Source organism: Scophthalmus maximus, chromosome 11 (genome assembly GCF_022379125.1).
Source record: "Scophthalmus maximus strain ysfricsl-2021 chromosome 11, ASM2237912v1, whole genome shotgun sequence".
In the NCBI taxonomy this organism is placed as follows: Eukaryota; Metazoa; Chordata; class Actinopteri; order Pleuronectiformes; family Scophthalmidae; genus Scophthalmus; species Scophthalmus maximus.
Window position 1 is genome coordinate 14,883,960 of NC_061525.1, and position 20,652 is coordinate 14,904,611.

Genomic DNA, 20,652 nt, shown 5'->3' on the forward strand with positions numbered 1-20,652 from the left:
TGATTACTTTATTAATCATTATTAGACCAGAGAGATTAAATTGAATATGCTGCCTTTCAATAGGTTGATCAAAAGGTTATTAACAGTTCATCCAACCAATCACATAGATGCTCATCGGGGGGCAGTTACTAAAAACATAGACTGTATATAAAAATGGACTAAGTAACTGGGTCTGAAAAAGGGAAGCCAATGCGGAACGGAAGTGCCTGAAGACTCTAATCTCTGACATCACCAGCAGAGGGAGACTCCACTGGTTGCAAAACAAAAGTCAGCCTTTCTAGAAGTCTGTGAGAAAGTGACTATACCTCTCACTTGATTTATAACCCCAGTAAACATTTTCCTGAGGAGTTTATGCTCTCAATCGCTAGTTTCCAGTCTTTTTCAATACAGCATGATGTTCATTCAGTAAACTGTGCTCTCATTTAGAGTAAGATAGATGATAAACACTGTATTCATTGGAGCGTGGATTACTGGTACCGTCCAATCGGTGCATGGTTGCAGGTGTAGGTGGGCGCACAGTGGACGAGCTCTCAGTCGGACCAGCCCCCGGCTCCTATGTCTGTTTCTAGAAAAATAAGATGTTGCTGGTCATCATGCTTAACTCCAGGCTTCAAAATGGCAGACTATTCTGTTTCCCCTTTACGACAGCACGCACATGCCCAGTGTGCATGATTGGTCATGTGATGTGTGTTTTCAGTTGTGTTAGTATGGACGGAGATTACTTCTGATGCGGAGATGAAACGCTTTTTTTAAACTAAAACGTTTTAATATCGATGAAGCCTAGAAAAGTCCATTTACCGTTTAATAGACTTTTGACAGCAGATATTTTGACTTGTTAAAGCAGGAAAAGTGTGTAAATGACAACATTAACAAGGTCTTCACTCCATCCAAGAGAGCCATGTGAGGGCGTGACCATACACGACACATGAGACATGGAACTGGCTCCTCTAAATGAAACACGAGTACAAAGAGACCCGTTTATGAATTGGGGCTCCGCTGTCGCTGGTGAATCTAACTAAACAACACTCATCCACATGGTTCCCAGAGCTCACTGAAACCCTTTATCGCTTCCCCACAGTGGAACAAGTGTGAAGGGCCCAGACCGACTGTCGGTCTGACAGACCGGGCAGCTTAACAATCACAAAGGAAACTGCTGCTGTGCGCATCATTTACTCACAGTCTGCCATGGCTCCTGTTCACCAGCTGAATAGACCGCAGAGCCACAAATAAAGAGACTGTCAGGGCTGTGGAGGATGCAATTATTTCCACTGATTAAAATTCACAACCTGCGTTCCTCTTTTGCGTTTTGTTTTTTTAACCACAGCAAAATTTGGGGGCTTAATGTAATTCGTCAGAGCTACTGAGCTTATGTTTGCTAAGGTCAGGGGAACAATAAGCAGAAAAGGGCGGTCTGCAGATTTCACTAATTTTACACGGAAAAAGAAAACTCTCCTCACTCCAGTTGAAAGAATATTAATAAACTGTATTTCCTGACAGAGGTGAAAGTCACCTCCTTTTTAACAAGCTGTGATTGAACCATTATTTAAAACAGCATAGCCAAAAACTCTGTCTGTAAATGTAAATGTGTCTCTAATAAGAGCCAAACCCTTGAGAACCATAGCATTTTTTTCCTATATTTTTTTCTTTGCTTTTTTTTTTTGCTTGAAATATATCTGCACTGCATTATATGTTATTGTAAAAACTGTTTTATAAATAAAGTTTAATTTTAAAAAAAAAATCAGTGAATGAGACTCAAGCCTGATTGGCTGCAGGGATTCCCTGGTAAAGATGTGGGTGATAGAAGGAGGCGATGAGGTAATGCCTCTTTATGTGAGAGGGTGATATCATCGCTGTGGCATTCTCCGTTGCCATGGGAGGAGGATGGGGCGGTGGGGTATTAAACAGGGGGCACCAAAATGGATGTGTGGAAATGGAGGTGACTGCGCCGGGCGTGTTAAAGCAAAGCAAATAATATCTTCTTTTTTTTGTAAATTACATTCAATTTCTTTAATTTCTAACAAATTCCTTCCTTTTGAAAAAACTCTCACATATACATTTTATACATTTATTTTTCCACGGCCACATTATTCTAATAGGTTGATTTCTTGATAAGGAGACTGTGTTGTCACACTGTTGTATTTGCCTGCGTGGGTTTGGGAATCCTCCTGGAAGTGGAAATCTTGGCTCTGGAAAGGGAATCCTAGTCTATTCATGTCTTCTCGGAGGGGGGAGAGAGGGGTCGCCCCCAGACAGTCTGCCATTTCCTCCTTTTTCCTTTGTCTGTGAGGTTTTTTCAGCTTTGGTTGCAAGTCCAGTAACAACAGCTGAGCACACTGACAATTTCATGCAGTAGACACATTTGTTTCTGTCACTATCAGACACAATTGACATCTATTGAGTATTTTTTCCCCGATTTAAATGGAAGGCTGGACCGAACAGTGTATTGGCTTATTGATCACAAGTACTCAAAGCATTTCTGCTGTCTCTGCAGGTACAGGAAAGAAATGGATGTTCTTCTGAGCGTGATGCAGATGACGGAAGACTTAATATTTAATGAGGAGATATTTGTGTCTGTGTCTATGCAAGTGCGTGTGTGTGCACGCGCGTGCGCGCGCGTGTGTGTGTGTGTTTGAGAGCTGTAGCTCCTCATATATCTGCATCTGTTGGTTAGTAGTGATCCTGTGCCACACCTCTTCCAGGACACACACAGTTTCCCTTTCACTCCTCCGGCTTCCTGTTGCAGTGTCAGCCTGCACGTCATTTAATGACCTGTGGCTACATGTGCACACACACACACACACACACACACACACACACACACACACACACACACACACACACACACACACACACACACACACACACACACACACACACACATATACACACACACACACACACACATTATAAATCATAAAACGCTGACCAGAACCCAATGGTCAGCAAGCAAATCCGATTAGATTCTGGTTTTATTTTACTGTGAGACATTTAAGGACTCATCTTACAACAAGAAATCAGAGAGTGAATAAGATACAAGGGTTTCATGGAAGTATTATATACAGAAGTTAGTAATACTTTATTGATTGATGGGGGAAATAGGGTCTCATTTGTTTAAATGAGGGCTGCTATGAATAATCAATTAATGGATTAGTTGTTGGACAGAAATATATTTGGCAATTTTTTTTTTTTTTTCAAGCCTCCCAAATGTTTGCATTTGTTCTTTTTCTTTTATTATTTGAATGTCTTATGGGTTTTTGAATGTTGATAAACAAAACAGGACACTTGAAGACATCACAACATGGCTCTGGCAGTTACGATGTTGCAATATTTTTGTCTTTTGAGGGTTTTTTTTCAGACTGACTATCGATTTATCTAAAAAATATTCTCATGATTAATTGATGATCAGAATAATTGCTAGTTGCCGCTCCGAATGTCACTTGAGCTTCACCAACAGACGGCTGATTTAATGGAAACATTTACCCCTGATTAATAATTGATTGTCTATCTGCATGTCTGCCATTTCCATGTATATGTGTGTGTGTGTGTGTGTGTGTGTGTGTGTGTGTGTGTGTGTGTGTGTGTGTGTGTGTGTGTGTGTGTGTGTGTGTGTGTGTGTGTGAGATACAGATAAACTGTTGTTGGCCTGCAACCCATAGGTGCTAAATTAATAATAGTTTAGAATAGAATAGAATAGAACTTTTGATTCACCCCACGCCGGGGAAATGTACTCGTCACAGCAGCAGAGTGTCACACAGAGTAGCATAAAATATACAAAAAATGTATCACTAAGAAAATGTAAAATCTCACATTTAATAAAGCTGGAACCAGCATTATTTGTCATTTTTGCTTTAAACATGACTGAAACTATAAATTGATCATCGGAATATAGTCACAGATTGAATAATTGGTTTAGTTTACTTTAAACCCACGTAAAAAAAAAGGTAATGTAACTTAATACTGTAGTGTAATCTATTGTACTTATAGATTTATTTTTCCTATTTGTTAAGCCAACTGTATGTCATCATGTCTCGATCAACATATTTCCATTTTCATCTTCTTCAGCAGTTCCGTCCCTCGGGGGGTTTGACTCTTCCATTCATTCACTCAGACCTGCAGTTCTCTTTATTCGATTTCAGCTCATTCATATCAGCTGGGAAAAATTAACCATGTGAGGTATATTGACCTGGGTCAGTCGTCACCACGATGAAGAGGACGGAAGGTCAATCCAAAACACATCATGAAACTGTCCAATGAAATGAAAGTGGGAATAATATTTATGAATAATAGCAGAGTGACAAAAGGGCAGCACATGTATAATTCATCTGGCATACTGATATTAATCATTTAAATTCTATAAACAGACTCTTATTCATATATTTATTTATATTTCCACAAAATTTTAATCTAATCTAAATACTGGTTCATCATCATCATTATTATTTTTTATTTTTTTACTCTGATCTATTTTAAGCATTTTACACATTGAGATCTAATACAACCTGTTTTGCCCTGTGACCTCCAAAATATCTTTTATTGTCACATATTTTGTGAGAGTCGATTTCACCTGCTCTATTTTCTTTTATTAAATATCCCTGGAGAGGTAAAACGTTCCAATATATTTGAAGAAAATATCAAAGAAATAGAGAAATGTAAGGGGGAAAAAAGTTATTTTTATTATTATTAGGCCTTCACAGATTACTGACACTGAGTAAGTGAACGTGACAGCACTCGTCTGGAGTCAGATGTTGAGAGGCGAGGGGAAAGGCTGCCTCCTTTTGACCTGGAAAAGGAATTTATTACTCTCTCAGACACTGTTAGCTAATTCCATCAGGGATTTGTCTCATCTCCTCCGTCATTGGTTGTTTCCTGACCCTCGGGGAATACAGCTGGTTTTCATGGCGTCTGAGATCTGCTCTGCTCTCTCTCGCTGTTGTTTATGTCCATGCATCCTGTGGCTCTTTTTAGGTCTTCCAGGTCATAGTATCTTAAATCAACCCCTTGCTTTTTTAATAATCTTTTTGTCTGCCCTTTATGATAATGCTTTTTCCATACACTCTCTCTGTGTTTACCTTGAACTTCCTTTTTGATCACTAAGCACAGGGGCCTGCATTATTTAGTTTTTCTCCTACTTTTTTGTTTTTTCTTCATTTTTGCACAGTGAGGTGCCACAGCTTAGTCGAGTGTGAGAAGCTGATTTTCGGAGGATCATAGCAGAGTGGGCAAAGACTCTCTATGAGTCTTCCACACTGATAATCCTCTTACACGTCAATGCCCGTCCACACGCAAACACAGTAACACAAAACTCCCCAATGTGAGCACGCAAAAAAACACATTAACACACCAACTGCAATTTTGTAATAAGAATATCAATATGTTTTGTTGTATTCTTTAATCTGTGAGAGTCTTGGGTTGAAACGGAGTGTTGCTGCCTGTTTTTCTCTACCTCTGGGATGAGGTTCTTGTCCCGGAGGCAGACATTTTTGCATTTCTATCCGGGAGTCGCTAATGTATTCACCCATATCTTTACTCTGCTGCCACTCCCATCGCCGCTCCAAGAGACATTTCCATGAAGGACTTTGCCCCTTGCAGGGGTTTGCAAGATGTTTGTGCGCACGCGCGTGAGTCTGGCAGTTATTGAGCGGCAGAAGGAGCCAGTACAGCTGAGTAGTAGATGTCTTCTGAAAGCCTTGACCCAATTCCAAGTCTCCTCCCCCTCCTCACCCCAAACACACTGCATACCGAAGCAGCTCTGCCACAATCTGCTGAGCTGTGGTGTGTGTGTGTGTGTGTGTGTGTGTGTGTGTGTGTGTGTGTGTGTGTGTGTGTGTGTGTGTGTGTGTGTGTGTGTGTGTGTGTGTGTGTGTGTGTGTGTGTGTGTGTGTGTGTGTGTGTGTGTGTGTGTGTGTGTGTGTGTGTGTGTGTGTGTGTGTTCACAATAGGTGCATGCCCTTGGACAAAGTCATTGTGACTCCTTACTTGTTACTTTACCCTCCAGCCAAAAAGATGTGTAACAGCAGAGTGGGAGGAAGGGAGTGGGCGACTGCTCAGATGTGGTTCCGATTAAAGCTCTTGCAGAACAGTTCTGCTGAGTGGTGAGTGTAGAGCAGCAGCAAGCCATTATTTTATCATTGATTCATCTGATGATTCAACCAATTATTGTGTCCAGTAAATGTCAGAAAAGATAAAAAAATGGCCATTATAATTATAATCATGATGTCTCTCATGCTGATGTCTCAAACCTAAACTGAAACAGTTAGTACAACTAGATATTGACACAGAGGTTTCCCTAGAAGACCAGGCGACAAGACGGAGGACTTCTCATAGTTAATATCCAAACAATATTTCAAACAAATTATTTGATGGATTAAATGAATTACTGTTAAAACTCTCAGCAACCGTCCTGTAACCTCAGCTCCGAAGGATACACAGAACTGTGGACAAGACACACGCTTCACTGAAAAGCATGTTGTTGTAGTACACCACAAAAATTTTGTTTTGTTTTGTGTTCTACTTTTTTGCCATTACACAGGTTTTTTTTTTTCTTTTTTTGGTTTTGGGGTTGTTGTTTTTTAACGTTTAGTCACAGTTGTGTCTTTTACTGTGATCTCATATGTTCCACCTCAGCTGGGTGATGTGTGAAAGACACAAAGGGACTTGTTATCACCATGAAAACTATAATTTGGGGCCCTGCAGGGTGTCATTAGGAGGGATATAGCAGGGTCTACAGAATGCAGTATAACATAATGTGCTGTTGACACAATAACAACTTCATTTGGTGCTTTCGAGGTCTGAACTGATAATCCAGTGTTGTACTGACAATGTCGGCCACCATGTTTCCTGCTGTTTCTGCTTTAAAAAATGTCACAAAGCAGCCTGATAAAGCCTGAGAATATATGTTAATTTGTCAGTTACTTGAGTAATAGACAATGAACCAACCATTGTCATAATCTGTTTGTAATTTATCAAGAAAAAAATCACAAGTATTGTGTTCTAAATGAAAAAATGACATGGTTTTATTTTCAAATGTCCAACTGCTCATGTGTCTGTCTCTGTCCCTTTGCCTCCGTCAGATGTTGTGAGTGCAGCGGCTCGCTGTCCCACTGGTATTATGAAAAAGATGGACGGCTTTTCTGCAAGAAGGACTACTGGGCCAAGTTTGGGGAGCTGTGCCACGGCTGTAATGATCCGATCACCACCGGCCTCATCATGGTAAGAGGATCTATCCGCTGAATCTCACTTCTCATCACCTCCCTGGTTCTTTGTTTGGTGCTAAACCTCAAGTTACATCCCCGAACTACGACACTCGTTGGACGCACAAACACATGCAGACATCCATACATTTACAGCCTCGCTGGTTGTACAGACACACAACCATGCATGTGGGATCGGTGCCAGACCGGTAACTGACCCTGATTCCCTTATCAGCTTCGTCAGATTGTCTTACAGACCACCAGTGAAAGATGGAGCTGTTGCTGTTGTTGTGACTCAGGAGAGCAGAGAGGTTCTGAATAGAAGTGGCTGCTGCTCCGGAAAGCAGATAAACAACCTAAGTGCTGCTGCATTTTAGAAAAGACACGATACCAGCATCACAGGAGAGTTGTGTCTATTTGTTGATTAGACATGCGGCCCTATGTTTCTGCCACGCAAAACCAGTGATAGCACAAATGATGGTGCAATGTGATTTATGTTGGCTCCACATGAACTCACCTCTGCTGAGGTGGTTGGAGAGCTGTAGGTGAGGCTGTGTTTATGCTGAATAGGCAGAGTGGTGCAACCTTGGTTCTCTTTTCAGCACAAAAACAGGCTTGTGTTGCTGCCAGCCCAGACTTTACCTTTTAGTACGAGTGAATGGCCATTTTCAGTGGTTTAGTTTGCAGCGACAGTCACACACAGACTTTCCTGAATGCCTGTAGTGTATGTTGATTTATAAGTTAATTTGAAATGCTCATTAAAATAAAACTGTATTGTAGTCATGATGGCATGACTACACTAGTTTTATTTTAATCTTCTTATCAACAAAGCTGAAAAGCTTAGTTGCTTAATCAATTAGTTGAACAACCAAAAGTGAATCAGCTATTTTGATATTGGATTGATCATTTTTGAGTTCCAGTTAGTTGTGAGGATTTGTGATACTGTAGTAAACAGAACATCTTTGTATTCAGGCAGTTTAGTCAGACAAATACAAGCATGTGAGGATGACAACTTCAGTGTTAATAGTTCCTTTTTTGTTTTCTGTTTTTTAGGCATTTTAAAGATGAAACAATTAACCCATTCATTCAGAAAAATAATCATCAGATACATTGATAATGACAATGAAAAGTAATAATCTCACCAACAATGTCATGTACCAGGTATCCAGGTGTTCTCGGCCCTTATGTATTTTGATGTTCGGAGTCACTTACTGGGTGAAAAGTGACAGTGCTCCTGGAAGCTATTCAGAGAAACAGTTTGATCCATGTTCAACAACAGCAGGATTTATGAAGCACATATTCCTCCCTCCTCATCTTCGCTGCTAAACTTTTCAGTTGGTTCTGTTAATCCTGGTGGTTAAAATTATCAGCTGTGGGAGCTGAAGATAGGAAAAATATGTCAGCTCTGTTGAAATATGTGAAGCTCAAATTCTGGAAAGCCACCGCCTGTCTGCTTTGCATGAAGCTCATCTGACAGGGAAATTACCCACAGAAAATATTCGCTAATCATTTGCATTGTTGAAGGTGTCTTGAGTCTCAGTACTATTTGAAGTGGGATTTAAGTAAAAATACATCAATTTGCATTTCAATTATACGCAGTGGGCCTGGTGTATTTTACTTTATTTCAAACAAAATATCAAAACTATTGTAGAAATTTCCTTTTAAATAATTTAGTGATCAAAGAATGGAAAATATGTTTTGTGGCCAGTTGAGGTGATAGAGTCTCTAAAGCCACCAAAACTCAAACTATTGACTAAATCAATCAATCAATCAATCTGTGCACTGACTGCTAGTGTTCCTTCTGTTAGAGGAAACTGGTTAAAATAAAAAAAAAGGCTGAGTCCATTAACACATAAAACCGACTCCTCTCAATCATTTGCCTCCAGGTCAGATACAGCAGGCCTCATGTGTCATGGTCACAATATTCATGACTTGTCTTTTCTCTCTCTATGTCTGTGTGTGCGTCTGCGTGTGTGCGTGTATTTTATCATGTACACTGCCTCCAGACAGCTCGCCTGTGGTGCAATCTGAATAATGAAACATGTTGGAGAGTCTAAAGTGAATTAGGTGGAGATCGCTGCACCACCTCTCCTCCTTTTTATTGTCCTTTCTCTGCTTTATTGCTCCTTTTACAGTGCATCACTGATCGACTCACTCTAAAGTTACACTTGAGTAAATTTGAGATCGGTCAGCCAAACATGCTTTATTGCCAAGTTGGCCAGAGCAGTTGTTCTACGGTGCAGACATGCAGGTCAGCACCCAATGTCTGTGCCACACCCAAAAAGGAGAAGAAGCATCACGCTGAAGTCCTGCACAGTCACTCTGATGTATGTGTAGATCAGCAGGGAATCACAATACTTTTTTAAAAATCCACTGACGCCTCTGCACCTGAAAAAAGCTGCTGTCACTGTCATTGAAAAGACTTGGAGCTTTGTGATGCGGTGATGAGTCAGAGTCTGCAGACAAACCTAGAACTGAGGGTCAACCAGAGGAACATTAAAGGTGTAAGGAAAGAAAGAAAGAAAGAAAGAGCTGTTTGCATTTCATGGGGTTTCATCACTCCTGTCATGGTGATATCCACCACACAAGTTGAGTCTTCCGTGGCTTTAAGGGGAAAAATACTTGCAAATTTTTTTTGTAGCTGCCATTTTTACATACACTAAAGAGGGTATTTTCGCTACTGATTGTCTTTTTGTTTGATAGTTTCTAAATAACATTTACTTACACTGCAATATTTTTTAACATTATAGTAACATTTATCAGAATTTAAATGTTAGCCTGTTTTCCCAACAGTGTGTACAGTATGTATACAGGTTAGAAAATGACGGTCTTGCTGACATGACTGTGTCATCCCTCTCATCCATCTGTCTGTTTATCCATGTGTTTTTATCATCAAATACAGGATAGGCAATATATAATGTGTTGCCTCAGTATGACAATAAGTTGTTCAGTGTAATAAAACAACAATATGGTTAAAAAAAAGAAAATTTCTCTCCAGGAAGATTGAGTTTGCTCAGTTGGCATGGAAGTGCATTTAAAGTTTCCATTATAATGAGCACATTAATTTAATTGTTTTATGGTTGAAAGCTCCTGAAGACGGAACGCTCAAAATAACTTTCTTGTCAGAGCATTCTCTTATTGAAAGTGTTGTTGTGTATCCATTACTTTGTTTTCTCATTAACTGCAACTGCCCTGTAGACTATATTATATTAAGGTGTGTGTGTGTGTGTGTGTGTGTGTGTGTGTGTATTTAGTTATTGAAATCCTATCACACAATTCCAGTTGATGCAATGATCAAAGGATGAAATGATCAAAGGCACACATGCTCCTGTGGTCTGTGATGTCATTGCATATAACAGGTAGTGAATCCTCTCAGAATCTCCAGAAACTCTAGACGTGGACTCTTCATTCCTCCTTTGCCTGCACTCTCACCTGAGCACAAATTTATCCGACACCCTGAAGCGATTGTTGCCACACCTATTTTTCCACAATATACGTCTTTCACACCATTTTTGGTCCTTCGAGCCGGATCCAAGCAACTGCTTCACACCAAGATATTCAGGCTAGATGAGAGAGACCTAGAGTGAGATGTGGACCATCCACGCCGACGCAGTCACCTGCCATCATATCTTCAGGATTATTACCTGCCATCATATCTTCAGGATTATTACCTGCCATCATATCATCAGGATTATTACCTGCTATCATATCTTCAGGACTATGAGGTCAGTTACCCTACTACCCTGCGCAATCCTGTTGATGAGCAGGCCAGACAGGTTACTTCTGCCGATGATTTAGGAAGTATTCGTAGCATGAGAGAGGAACAGGACCAACTGCAAAGAGGTTCACACCATCCATGGAGCCTCAGCATTGTTATCTGTAGCTTCTGCATCACAGCCTGGCAATTCCCTCCACATCCACAGAGCTTTTCTGCAAAGAAACTTGGTCTTGCATGCAATACATACCCAGTCTAAGCTCTGCAGGAGAGGTATTGTCATCTCAAGGATCTGCCGCTGCCAAGCATCTACTCATTGGATCTGATTACCCACATCTTATCACTCCAGTGAAACCAGTACATGTTATGCCCCCCTGGTGGACCTGCACTCGCCAGACTCGGGTGTGCTCTAGAATGAGTCAGATGATATGAGATGGAATGAGTCAGCTGCTGTGGAAAGAAAATCGTCCCCAACTCCATGCACCAAAGAAGGCAGTGTTGGCTCACCTACGAGGGACAGAATTGAGGCTGGCTAGAGAACCAGAGAAAGCTGCAACATACTCTAAGGATCTTCACAAACAAATGCTGGTTGTGTCACACCCATGTCACCAAACAAGGCGGAAAAGAGCAGCCATTTGTGGTTCACCCCACACCACATGGTGCACCACAATGGGAAATTGTTCCTTCACGTTCAATGGCCAGAACCTGAAGAAACCACCTCTTGCCTGGGCCCAGACTGGGAGCTAGCCTGTTGGGAACCCTCCTTAGATTTAGGGAACAACCAATTGCCATCAGCAGTGATGTAAAAGGGATGTTCAAAGAATCAAAGGGGCACACACTCCTATGATCTGCAATCTCATCGCATATAACAAGTAGTGAATCCTCTCAGAATCCCATCTTCAACTCTGAATCCCTACTTTATCTGCACTCTCACCTGAGCACAATTTTTTTGTCCTGATCTGAAACCCTGAAGCGATTGTTGCCACACCTATTGATCCACAATACATTCTTTCACACCACTACCTTTAATCTGACTGATTTATGTACTGGACACTGAGTTATCTTCTTTAATTTTCTCTTCTCCAATCCCTCCCTCATTCTGTCCATCCACCATTCCTCATAAAGACAGATGATTGTGCAATAATGTATTTTGGGGACCTTCTTTGTTTCTGTTTTTCTTTGTTTCACAGATTGCAACACAGAGAAACAGCTGCAGGTGAAATCCAAGACGTTTCCCTGAAATCAAAAGTGCTTATAAATCTTTGGGGACTTTTTGGCGTCATGTGTACTGCAAATCAGAATCAGAATATTACACCATGTGCTTTCCCCTCCCCTTGTCATACAGTAGTAATTATTGTAGTTGGCTTCAGTCTGGTAGATAAAATTGGATTTTGTCATTTGTACATGGTTAAAAAACAAAGAACTTCAGAAAAATGATAAATGGAAAACAAAGTAAAGCAAACAAACGTTTAAAAGTCTTCATGATGTTTGTCTCATTTAAAATGTGCTAAATTATTGTTTTTAAATCCTTACGTGGTGTGAACGGACACACTTCATAATGTTGTATGTCACATAGTGATTCTGTGAATTAAATCAATGTATTTTTATAATTTAACTTTAACTTAACAACCAATGAAACAAGAGCAGTCCAACAGTGACAAACAAGTGAGGTTCAATGGCTTCTTTGGGTATTCGTCATATTATATTGTTTTTTTATGAGTGGTAAAAAAATACCATTCTACCCTAGTATGTGGTTAATATTAAGAAATAGGGATAGTTTTTGTTGGCTGCTAAAACAATGGAAAGTCCCAGGTTATAGAGTACTCCATCAACTCCCACTGGTGTGACGAAGCTCTGTGATGAAATGAGAATCTTCCAGTTATTTCTGTAAATGCCTGGTGATTGTTGTGCCTCTAAGTGAAGACAGACATGTGTAATAAATGTTGGGAAATGTTATTTGTTAAGACATGTTCAGGTTGTGATGCTGCTGTCTAAGCAACTGGATCAGCTGTTGATGATTTAATTTGTGGTGTTAAACACACCACACAGCGGTCAGTCTAATGTGAATACAGTGCTCTGTCATACTGTAGAAATTTGTTTTGCACAATAGTTGTCTTATCTTTAAATTGCCTCAGGGGGGTCAGGGTCACATACAGGCGAAGGATGCAGCTGCCAGGGCCTCTGTGTCTTGCTCAAGGACACTTATATTGCAATCAGTATCTACTCTGTGAGATTTAGATAGATCATACTCTGTCTATGATCTCCAGCTTAGTATTAGTAGGAACTTGTTTAGCATTGTCTCTTTTCGGGGTGGAAACACTGACAAAAGCACCAGCCTCAGTGGGCTGAAATTCCCCCTGTGGGCTGCTGAGTTTCACTTCCGAACTGACTCAACTCAACTTATAGTTTTGATATAAATTTGTACATACAGGTACAGTGAGTTGTTAATCTGCAGTGCACCTCATGCTCAGGTAATGAACATAAAACCATCAATAACTAACTTTTCACTGTTAGTAATTAGTAGTTTGGAGCTTTAAAGTCAGGGCTACTTTATCAACAAATTGAGATGTAACGTTTAAGTGATAAACACAATGTTGCAGGAGCAAAAGTAAAAAAAAAATGTAATGTTAAAGTGATAAACAATGTCGCAGGAGCAAAAGTAAAAAAAAAGTCCATGAAGTCTGTTTACTTAAAGACAATTTACAGCAATATCTACCTAAAGTTTGCTAACATCAGCTAACAGTAGTCAACATATCTAGTCCAACAGACCAAGAAGAGCTGAAGCAACAATACCCCCGAGTGTAATAATTTGAGCAAGGCTGCGTTTTGTTACTTATGAATTTAGATTTTCATTTGTAAGAAGAAGAAAGTGTTGTGCATTTTTTCCAAAGTTACATACTCTGGCTTTAAATGAAATTTCCTCTGGATTACTTGATCACTAGTGTATTTGTTGGTGGTCGACCCTCAGCTCCTCCAGTCTGCATGTGAACAGTGGTTCCACCAAACCAAATTGTGTTAGTGGCTTAAAGTTATTCGTAGTATGTTACCCCCGAAACCAATGTTGTGGATTCAGTGTGGATTTCTCTGTGTTGTTCAGATACTGAACAAGAGGCTGCTTCCATAACTTCCACTGTACCGTAATCGAATGTTCCCCACTAACCATCTTTCTGTGTCCACTGCTTAAACATAAGAATCAACAGGCAGTGCAGAGAGTGCATCTGATCTTCTATTAATATCTGCGCACTTAGACAGCCCTCCAGCCCTGGCTTGATGTGAGGGGAAGGGTCAACACTTCTTGGTATGCAGGACACGTTATGGACATGAGCAAAGTGAAACAGCAAGGACAAGTGAGACAGAGCTGGAGGGAAGAGGGTGAAGGGAAGAGTGACGCAGCAGCAAAGATGAAGCTGGGAGGAACAGAAGGAGGCAGGAGAGGAAGGACCAGACAAATAAATCTGCCATATGATATTTATAAAGTTTACACAAGCATGTCAAATGTCTAAATGTTTTATATTTGGGACATTAATGACACCAGTGGCTGTTTAGTGAACTGCAGTCAGCGTCCTGTTGCACATTAGAGCGTGACTCGGGGGAACCCGATCGAGCCCTAGTAGTAATGATGACCCAAGTTTTCTCTCGACGTTGGTCTGTTTTGCGCTGGCAGCTGGTCATTTGTTGAGGTTTGTGGACTCCACTTCTAAGCTAATGTGTTTCACATTGTTGGTGTTGTAGCGGGCTAGACCCGACCCAGCGTCTACGTATCGTCACTCTCCGGATATTGAGTCACTGTTGTGTCTAGTCTGCCATGAAGAGGGTGAATTATAACCTCTGGTATTGTAAGCATGACTGAGTGAATTTTGGATATGTAGCAAAAGTTACAAATAGCCCCTTTGAATATCTCAAGGTTTTGACGAATCTGAAGACGTTTCCAAGGACATTTTTATTGCTGGTGACAGCCGTGAACGCAACATCTAATCTTATCAAAGGAGGTCAAAGATCAAGGACACTCATGGTTTTGACTGGTTGGTCCAAAAATGAATGTGCTAATTATGACAACATTTTAGACAAATGTCTGATTGGATAAAATGAAGTGCTAAAATGATATGGACTGGACCGACTGCAAGAGCTATACAACGCAGTCAGTAATTCAAGTTTCACATTTGAATCAGTTGCAAAAAATGATCTAGAGACTAAGCGATGATGAAGATTATCCTTATTTGCAGATGTTATAACAACAAGAATCTTGAAACAATGCCTTTTAGTTCATAACATTGAAAGAATATATAAATTAGTCCCTCACATATCATCCCATAAGTCAAGACTGTCACTTTGGTTTCAAAATGTGATTGTAGCTTGGGAGAAGAGGAGGGTGAGGAATTTACTGAAGACACCAGGGGGTGGGGGTGGATTAGGAAGCCAGCCAGCGCGTGTGCAAGAGTGGGCGGAGCCAAACAGGAAACGATGAGGTCATAGCAGAAAGTGAGAGAGAAGAGGAAGGCCGGTCGGGAGGGGGAGGGAGCGAGGAGGAGTGTCACTGCTTCAGAAGATGAGCTCAGCTGCAAAGGCGTGGACTGCCCTCTCCCTCTCTCTCTGTATCTGTACACCACACAGAGCTGTGTCTCTCTGCCAGTGTTTGGTTGTGACAGCAGGGAACCGGCTGCCTCAGTAGAATGAGCTAGAACAGCAAGAATAGACGCCGGCTCGCGCTGACATGGTGGGAGACCTGTTTTTCTGGAGCTTCTGCTGTCTCAGGCTGTGGAGAAGGGAAAAGAAGGTGAGGATGTTCTCTGCTGCTGCTGCTGCTGCTGCTGGTCTGGGTCCGGCTGATGGATGACGTACAGTCATCCATGAGCCGGCGAGGAGGCAGATGGTCTCAAGTGGCTGGTTGAGTCGGTGTGCCGGTTGCATTTTCAGAGTCTCCTTCCAGCTTTCTCCCTTTCTTTTTAAAACTGAAGCTTAATCATGTTGCCGCCTGCATGCTGCTGTGCTTTGTGAGGCCTTTCTAAACCAGGGCAGTGATTTGCTCTGTAATTACAGATGTGCTCCTCTTTTCTTTTTTTTTTCTCCGCCCCAGTTTTTCTCTTCTCTTCATGTCATGAAAAACTGATGAGCCATGGCACGCGGGATATTTTTTGAAGAGCATTCTTCCTCAGATAAAAGTGAGATTCAGAGTCTGTGTGTGTGTGTGTGTGTCACATTCAGGGACAGACAACAGTTGTCATATTTAATAACAGTTATTTTTCATTTACAACCTCTGGTACATACAAGACACTCATTTTGCCACAGTGGATGTGAGACTTACAGAGAGGAGGGAAGAGGCATTAATAGCATTTTTCTGAAGCTGAGGCCTGTCTATACAGTGGTACTGTATGTTTTAAGCAGAAGGGGGTTTCCTTTCTGAGAGCATGATGAATGTGGCTTACTGTCCTCGCTCTCGGGCTTTCAGTCTAATTGTGTTTGACTCAATGATGTCTGGTGTGGCTCGAAGGTCTACAAGGGGTTTTGGTGATCACGATCACATCTTCTTTTGACTTTTTTTTTCTCTTCAGCCTTTATTGCAGCCCTGTGCTACACTTTGATCACGCACTAGCTTTAGGAATTCCCTTTGACACATTTCTTGAATCTGACCCAGTTGTAGCTCTCTCTCTCTCTGGGGAGTTTTAGGTACCTTGTGCACGTGTTGTTTTTACTATTTCTTCAAAACATCCACGATGAGGTAATCTTTTAAAAGCGCATTTCTCAAACTACGAGTTCAATCTGCAAGCTCAGTCACATATGGACTTTTTTTTTGTTGAGTTAAGCATATGAAAGAGTCCATGACATCGAGCACGAGGTTAAGGAGAGCCAGACCTCTTATCATTTAGTGAGGCCATTCAGAAGCACTCAGTGTTGACATGAGGTAATCGTGCCACAATTAGCTGGAGCGGAGTGAAGTCAGAGGGTCCGACGGGTGTTTTCAGATGTGGAGGTTAGAGGGACCAGGCATGTCGAAGTTCACGATGAGTCCCACCTGAGTATAAACACATTGTGGATTTACCTGACACGTATTGTTCCTGGTCACTTCTGACCTCTGTGTGTTCAACAGGAGCATGCTCTCAACATAAAGTATTTTCTGTTTAACAGTGTCATTTAAGACTATCTCAGTATGTACACAGATATGTTGGCTTCCTTTGATTGTTTTGTATCAATCACAATAATTTGGTCTGTAAAATGTGATGTCGGTGATGTCTTCAAATATCTTGTTTTGTCGGACCACCTGTCACATACAGAAAGATTTTCAGTTACTCATCACATGAGGCTAAGAAAACCAACAAGTGTTCACATTTTGGAGGCTGCAGTAGTGATGTTTGTGGGTTGTCCGTCAGAGGAGGCAATTCTAGTCGTCAGTTTTGATTCAAATGTACTTTACGACAAAAAATAACAATCCAGAAGCAACATTTATCACAAGGGGAACTCATCTGATAGGTGTACATTCAAATATTTATTATTTTAAAAGTTTAAATAGTGGTCAAAACATACTAATACATTTCATGTTTGATTTATCTTCTCCATGTAACGGGTCCCATTTTCTTCACATCTGCCGGTTTTCATGTTATTGACTATTGTGTTTCTAAAACGGATTGGATGGTGTCGAATGCACCAGGGACTAACCATTGTGGCTGACAAGAACTCTACTACTTTTGTTTGGAAGCGTTCATCCAATAGATGTCATGGTTTTATGAAAGACTTCTCCGACGTATCAGTCTCCTGACGCAACCAACATATATGAAAGACATAAGCTCAGGTAAAGAGTCAACATGGGGGACTGATAGTCTGAAGGAACGGTCAAGAAACCCTCCAACGTGTTTCTGAACTCTTAAGTGTCGCAGAGAGCATTAGACAGTCATAAATTCCTCCAGATGGTTTTAAAGGGTCTCTTCACATTCTTCAGCCAACTTAAGGTCACACATAAATCTTTAAAAACAAATACAGCTTAAGGGCCATGGCAGTCCTCGCCAGCAGTCTCTGTGGATGACCATTGCAGATAGTTTTTCTTGTGTGTGCAGCGCCACTGGCATCAATTACTTCTTGAGTGTCAAGTATGTCATATCATGGAAACAATGATTTAAACTCTTTAGGGTGTAAATTCACTTTTTCCTCTTTGTATTTTCTTTTTTTGTTTATACAGGCAACAGACCCATAGACTGCAACAGTTAAAAGCCTAATGATAAATGATACTACAGTGCTTAAGAAATGATTGCTGTCAGAGAGGTCCCCATCCAAATAAAGGCTCACATGGGTGTTTCTAACCTAGTTGTCAGAACTTCCAAGGGGTTAGAAGAGGAATGAAAAAGATCAGGAGTAAAAAACAAGAGAAAACAAAATGTTGTTAGTAAAATATTAGACTAAAATGAGTTCAGGGGAAACATTACACCTTTTCTGGAGTTAAGGTAACAATAACCTCTTTTATACCTGGAATTAGTAGCCATTAGCCAATAAAAACACAATGAATCCTCGACTAAGTCCTCAGCTATGGACGTTATTCAAGACACTCAAAGACAATAGCACAGCTTCATGGATGGCTACCATCTTCATTTTTGTGGTGTTGATTTTTTGGCTCTGCACAAAAGAGAGGAGGATGTACCGTGAGCTGGACATCCAGATACAATCTGGAAACGAGACCCATTTTAAAGCTTTAATGTAAATGGACAGAGATCCTCTTCACCCCTGGCAACTGAGCATTGTTCTGCATTTTGACCCAGTTAGTCCTGTACCCCATCGACCCATTCACCCTTCCCCCCAGGGAGAGACGTGCACACAGTTGGGTTTGAGGAAGAAGCCACGAGGCTACATGACGGCTTACACGCAGTCACACACTCATGTGCACGATGAGCTAATACCCAAATAATGAAAAACACTCTGAGGCTTGAAGACATGCTTAATGTTCTACTGTCTGAAGCGATGATAAAAAGTCACATGGTTTGACATCACATATCTGTCTTTATCTCAACACTTTGGAGAGGAAGCATGTCCTAAATTTGAGGGCAGCAGCTGTCGCCTGTCAGAAGTGGTTTTAAAGTGTGTGTGTGTGTGTGTGTGTGTGTGTGTGTGTGTGTGTGTGTGTGTGTGTGTGTGTGTGTGTGTGTGTGTGTGTGTGTGTGTGTGTGTGTGTGTGTGTGTGTGTGTGTGTGTGTGTGTGTGTGTGTGTGTGTGTTGCCTGCATGGCAAGCAAATGGCAGCCACCATGTCAGGTTGTGCAGAGCCACACGCCCTTTTCATCTCCGTCCAGCTGTCCTCCTTTTCCTGTCTTTCCCATTTGTAGGGCGACACCTAAGTCCCCCACACATTCACACACAAACACACACACACACGCTGCCAAGAATCACAGCTATCCACATAAAAACAGAAATGTTGTATTTACCCTTTAAATTATCCTTTAATTTTCAGTCTTACTTCTGGTGAATTCTTTTTATTCGTCCATCTTTTGTACTTTCTACGTTCTGACTCACCGGCGATGTCTGGCAGTCATTTTTCATGCCTCCTTTATGTGAGGCAACATGGAGAACAAATAAAGAAATTGAGATGGTCATTAAGCCCTGCAGCTGCCTCGTTCCCTCGTCCATTACACAGCCAATATGGCTCTGTTTGCTTCTCCTGCTGTCTCTCTGCTGTGACCTTGTGTTGTCAGCTTAAAGTCGACAACTCCGTCTTTTGCATGAAACCTTTGTAATTTTTACAGGAAGAGAAAGATTGAAAAGATTAAAACAAGCCAGAAAATTACAGTAGCCTTTTTCTGGTATTAAGCTGGAAGGAGCTGCTCAAATGAATTACTTAAAAAGCTGTAAATTAATAAGCTTGTACAATGTCTTCCTCCCTGCAGCCTCAGGGCCTACGGCATGTGCTTGTCTGTTTGCGTGCGCTCGTAGCTTTACTGCTGCTTTCTCCCAGTAGGGTGGGGCGGCTGATATATGGCTCTAAATAATGATTTTATTGATTCTTTGATCTTCCCATTTTCTCCCTTTTTGCCTCATTGTGTTTCAGTTTCATTGACTTTTGGGGGCATGTGTCTGTTCTGCTTTAGATTTACTTTCAAGGCTGCAGCTCACTGTTGTGGCTTAGTCTGCTTCATGTCTGTATTCATGTCAAAAAAAATCTTGAAATGTTATGATCCAGGAAATTTCTCAAAATGTAAACTAACAATTATTTGATTATTGATTCATGTGGTGATTAATTTCTAGATAAATCCCATCATTGAATCGTCTAAAAAAAGGTTCTGTTGATCAACTAATCAATGATGCTAATAGTTACTGCTGTATATATTTAACATCCTCTAAATATGGCTGTTTTAGGAGATTTTATGTAAGTATATATGATTTCTCTAAGATTTTTTTATTTGCATTTAATTGATTCTTTGTTATGTTGTCCTGCATGCTTTGCCCCTCCTCGGTCTTGGTACACTGAATTAGCATTGCAGATCATTGCAGTTGAGGGGTTCTGTCAGGGGGCCTGCTCCCTGCAAAATTTTCTGCCACTCAAAGCACAACGTGTAGCTCATGTTTAATCATGGACACCAGGAGGGTTTTGGGGGGGTGGGTCATTTGCATCGACGGGCACATAATTACCCGAAGGAGTTAAAAAAGGTCAATATTATATGTGAAGGCGTGGGCCACTTAATCAAATTCTCAGTCGATCAGAGTCACAACAAGCAAAGACACCGATTAAATGAACAGCACTTCACGTGGGAAGCTCAGGGAAGATGATTCAAAT

At 41.0% G+C, this 20,652-nt stretch overlaps 1 protein-coding gene and 1 long non-coding RNA gene across 5 annotated transcripts in view; one reads left to right on the forward strand and one right to left on the reverse strand.

Annotated features, from left to right (window-relative positions):
• limk1a (LIM domain kinase 1a) overlaps nt 1-20,652 on the forward strand; it is a 43,635-nt gene that overhangs the window by 11,069 nt on the left and 11,914 nt on the right. For 2 of the 3 annotated variants that reach the window (XM_035622996.2, XM_035622997.2), the window contains one exon: nt 7,071-7,209. In XM_035622996.2, the coding sequence (XP_035478889.1) occupies nt 7,071-7,209 (139 nt within the window). Of the gene's footprint in view, nt 1-7,070; nt 7,210-15,379; nt 15,680-20,652 lie in introns of those variants that run through there. The other variant, XM_035622998.2, reaches the window with a different exon arrangement.
• On the reverse strand, nt 9,531-11,554 carry LOC118299364. 2 transcript variants are annotated; one of them, XR_004789839.1, is made up of 4 exons: nt 11,413-11,554; nt 11,156-11,314; nt 10,623-10,753; nt 9,531-9,664 (listed from the first exon to the last, which is right to left on the reverse strand). It is a non-coding gene; the product is annotated as an uncharacterized LOC118299364 (long non-coding RNA). The 2 variants fall into 2 exon arrangements; XR_004789838.1 differs by lacking the exon at nt 10,623-10,753 and having other exon boundaries at nt 9,532-9,664.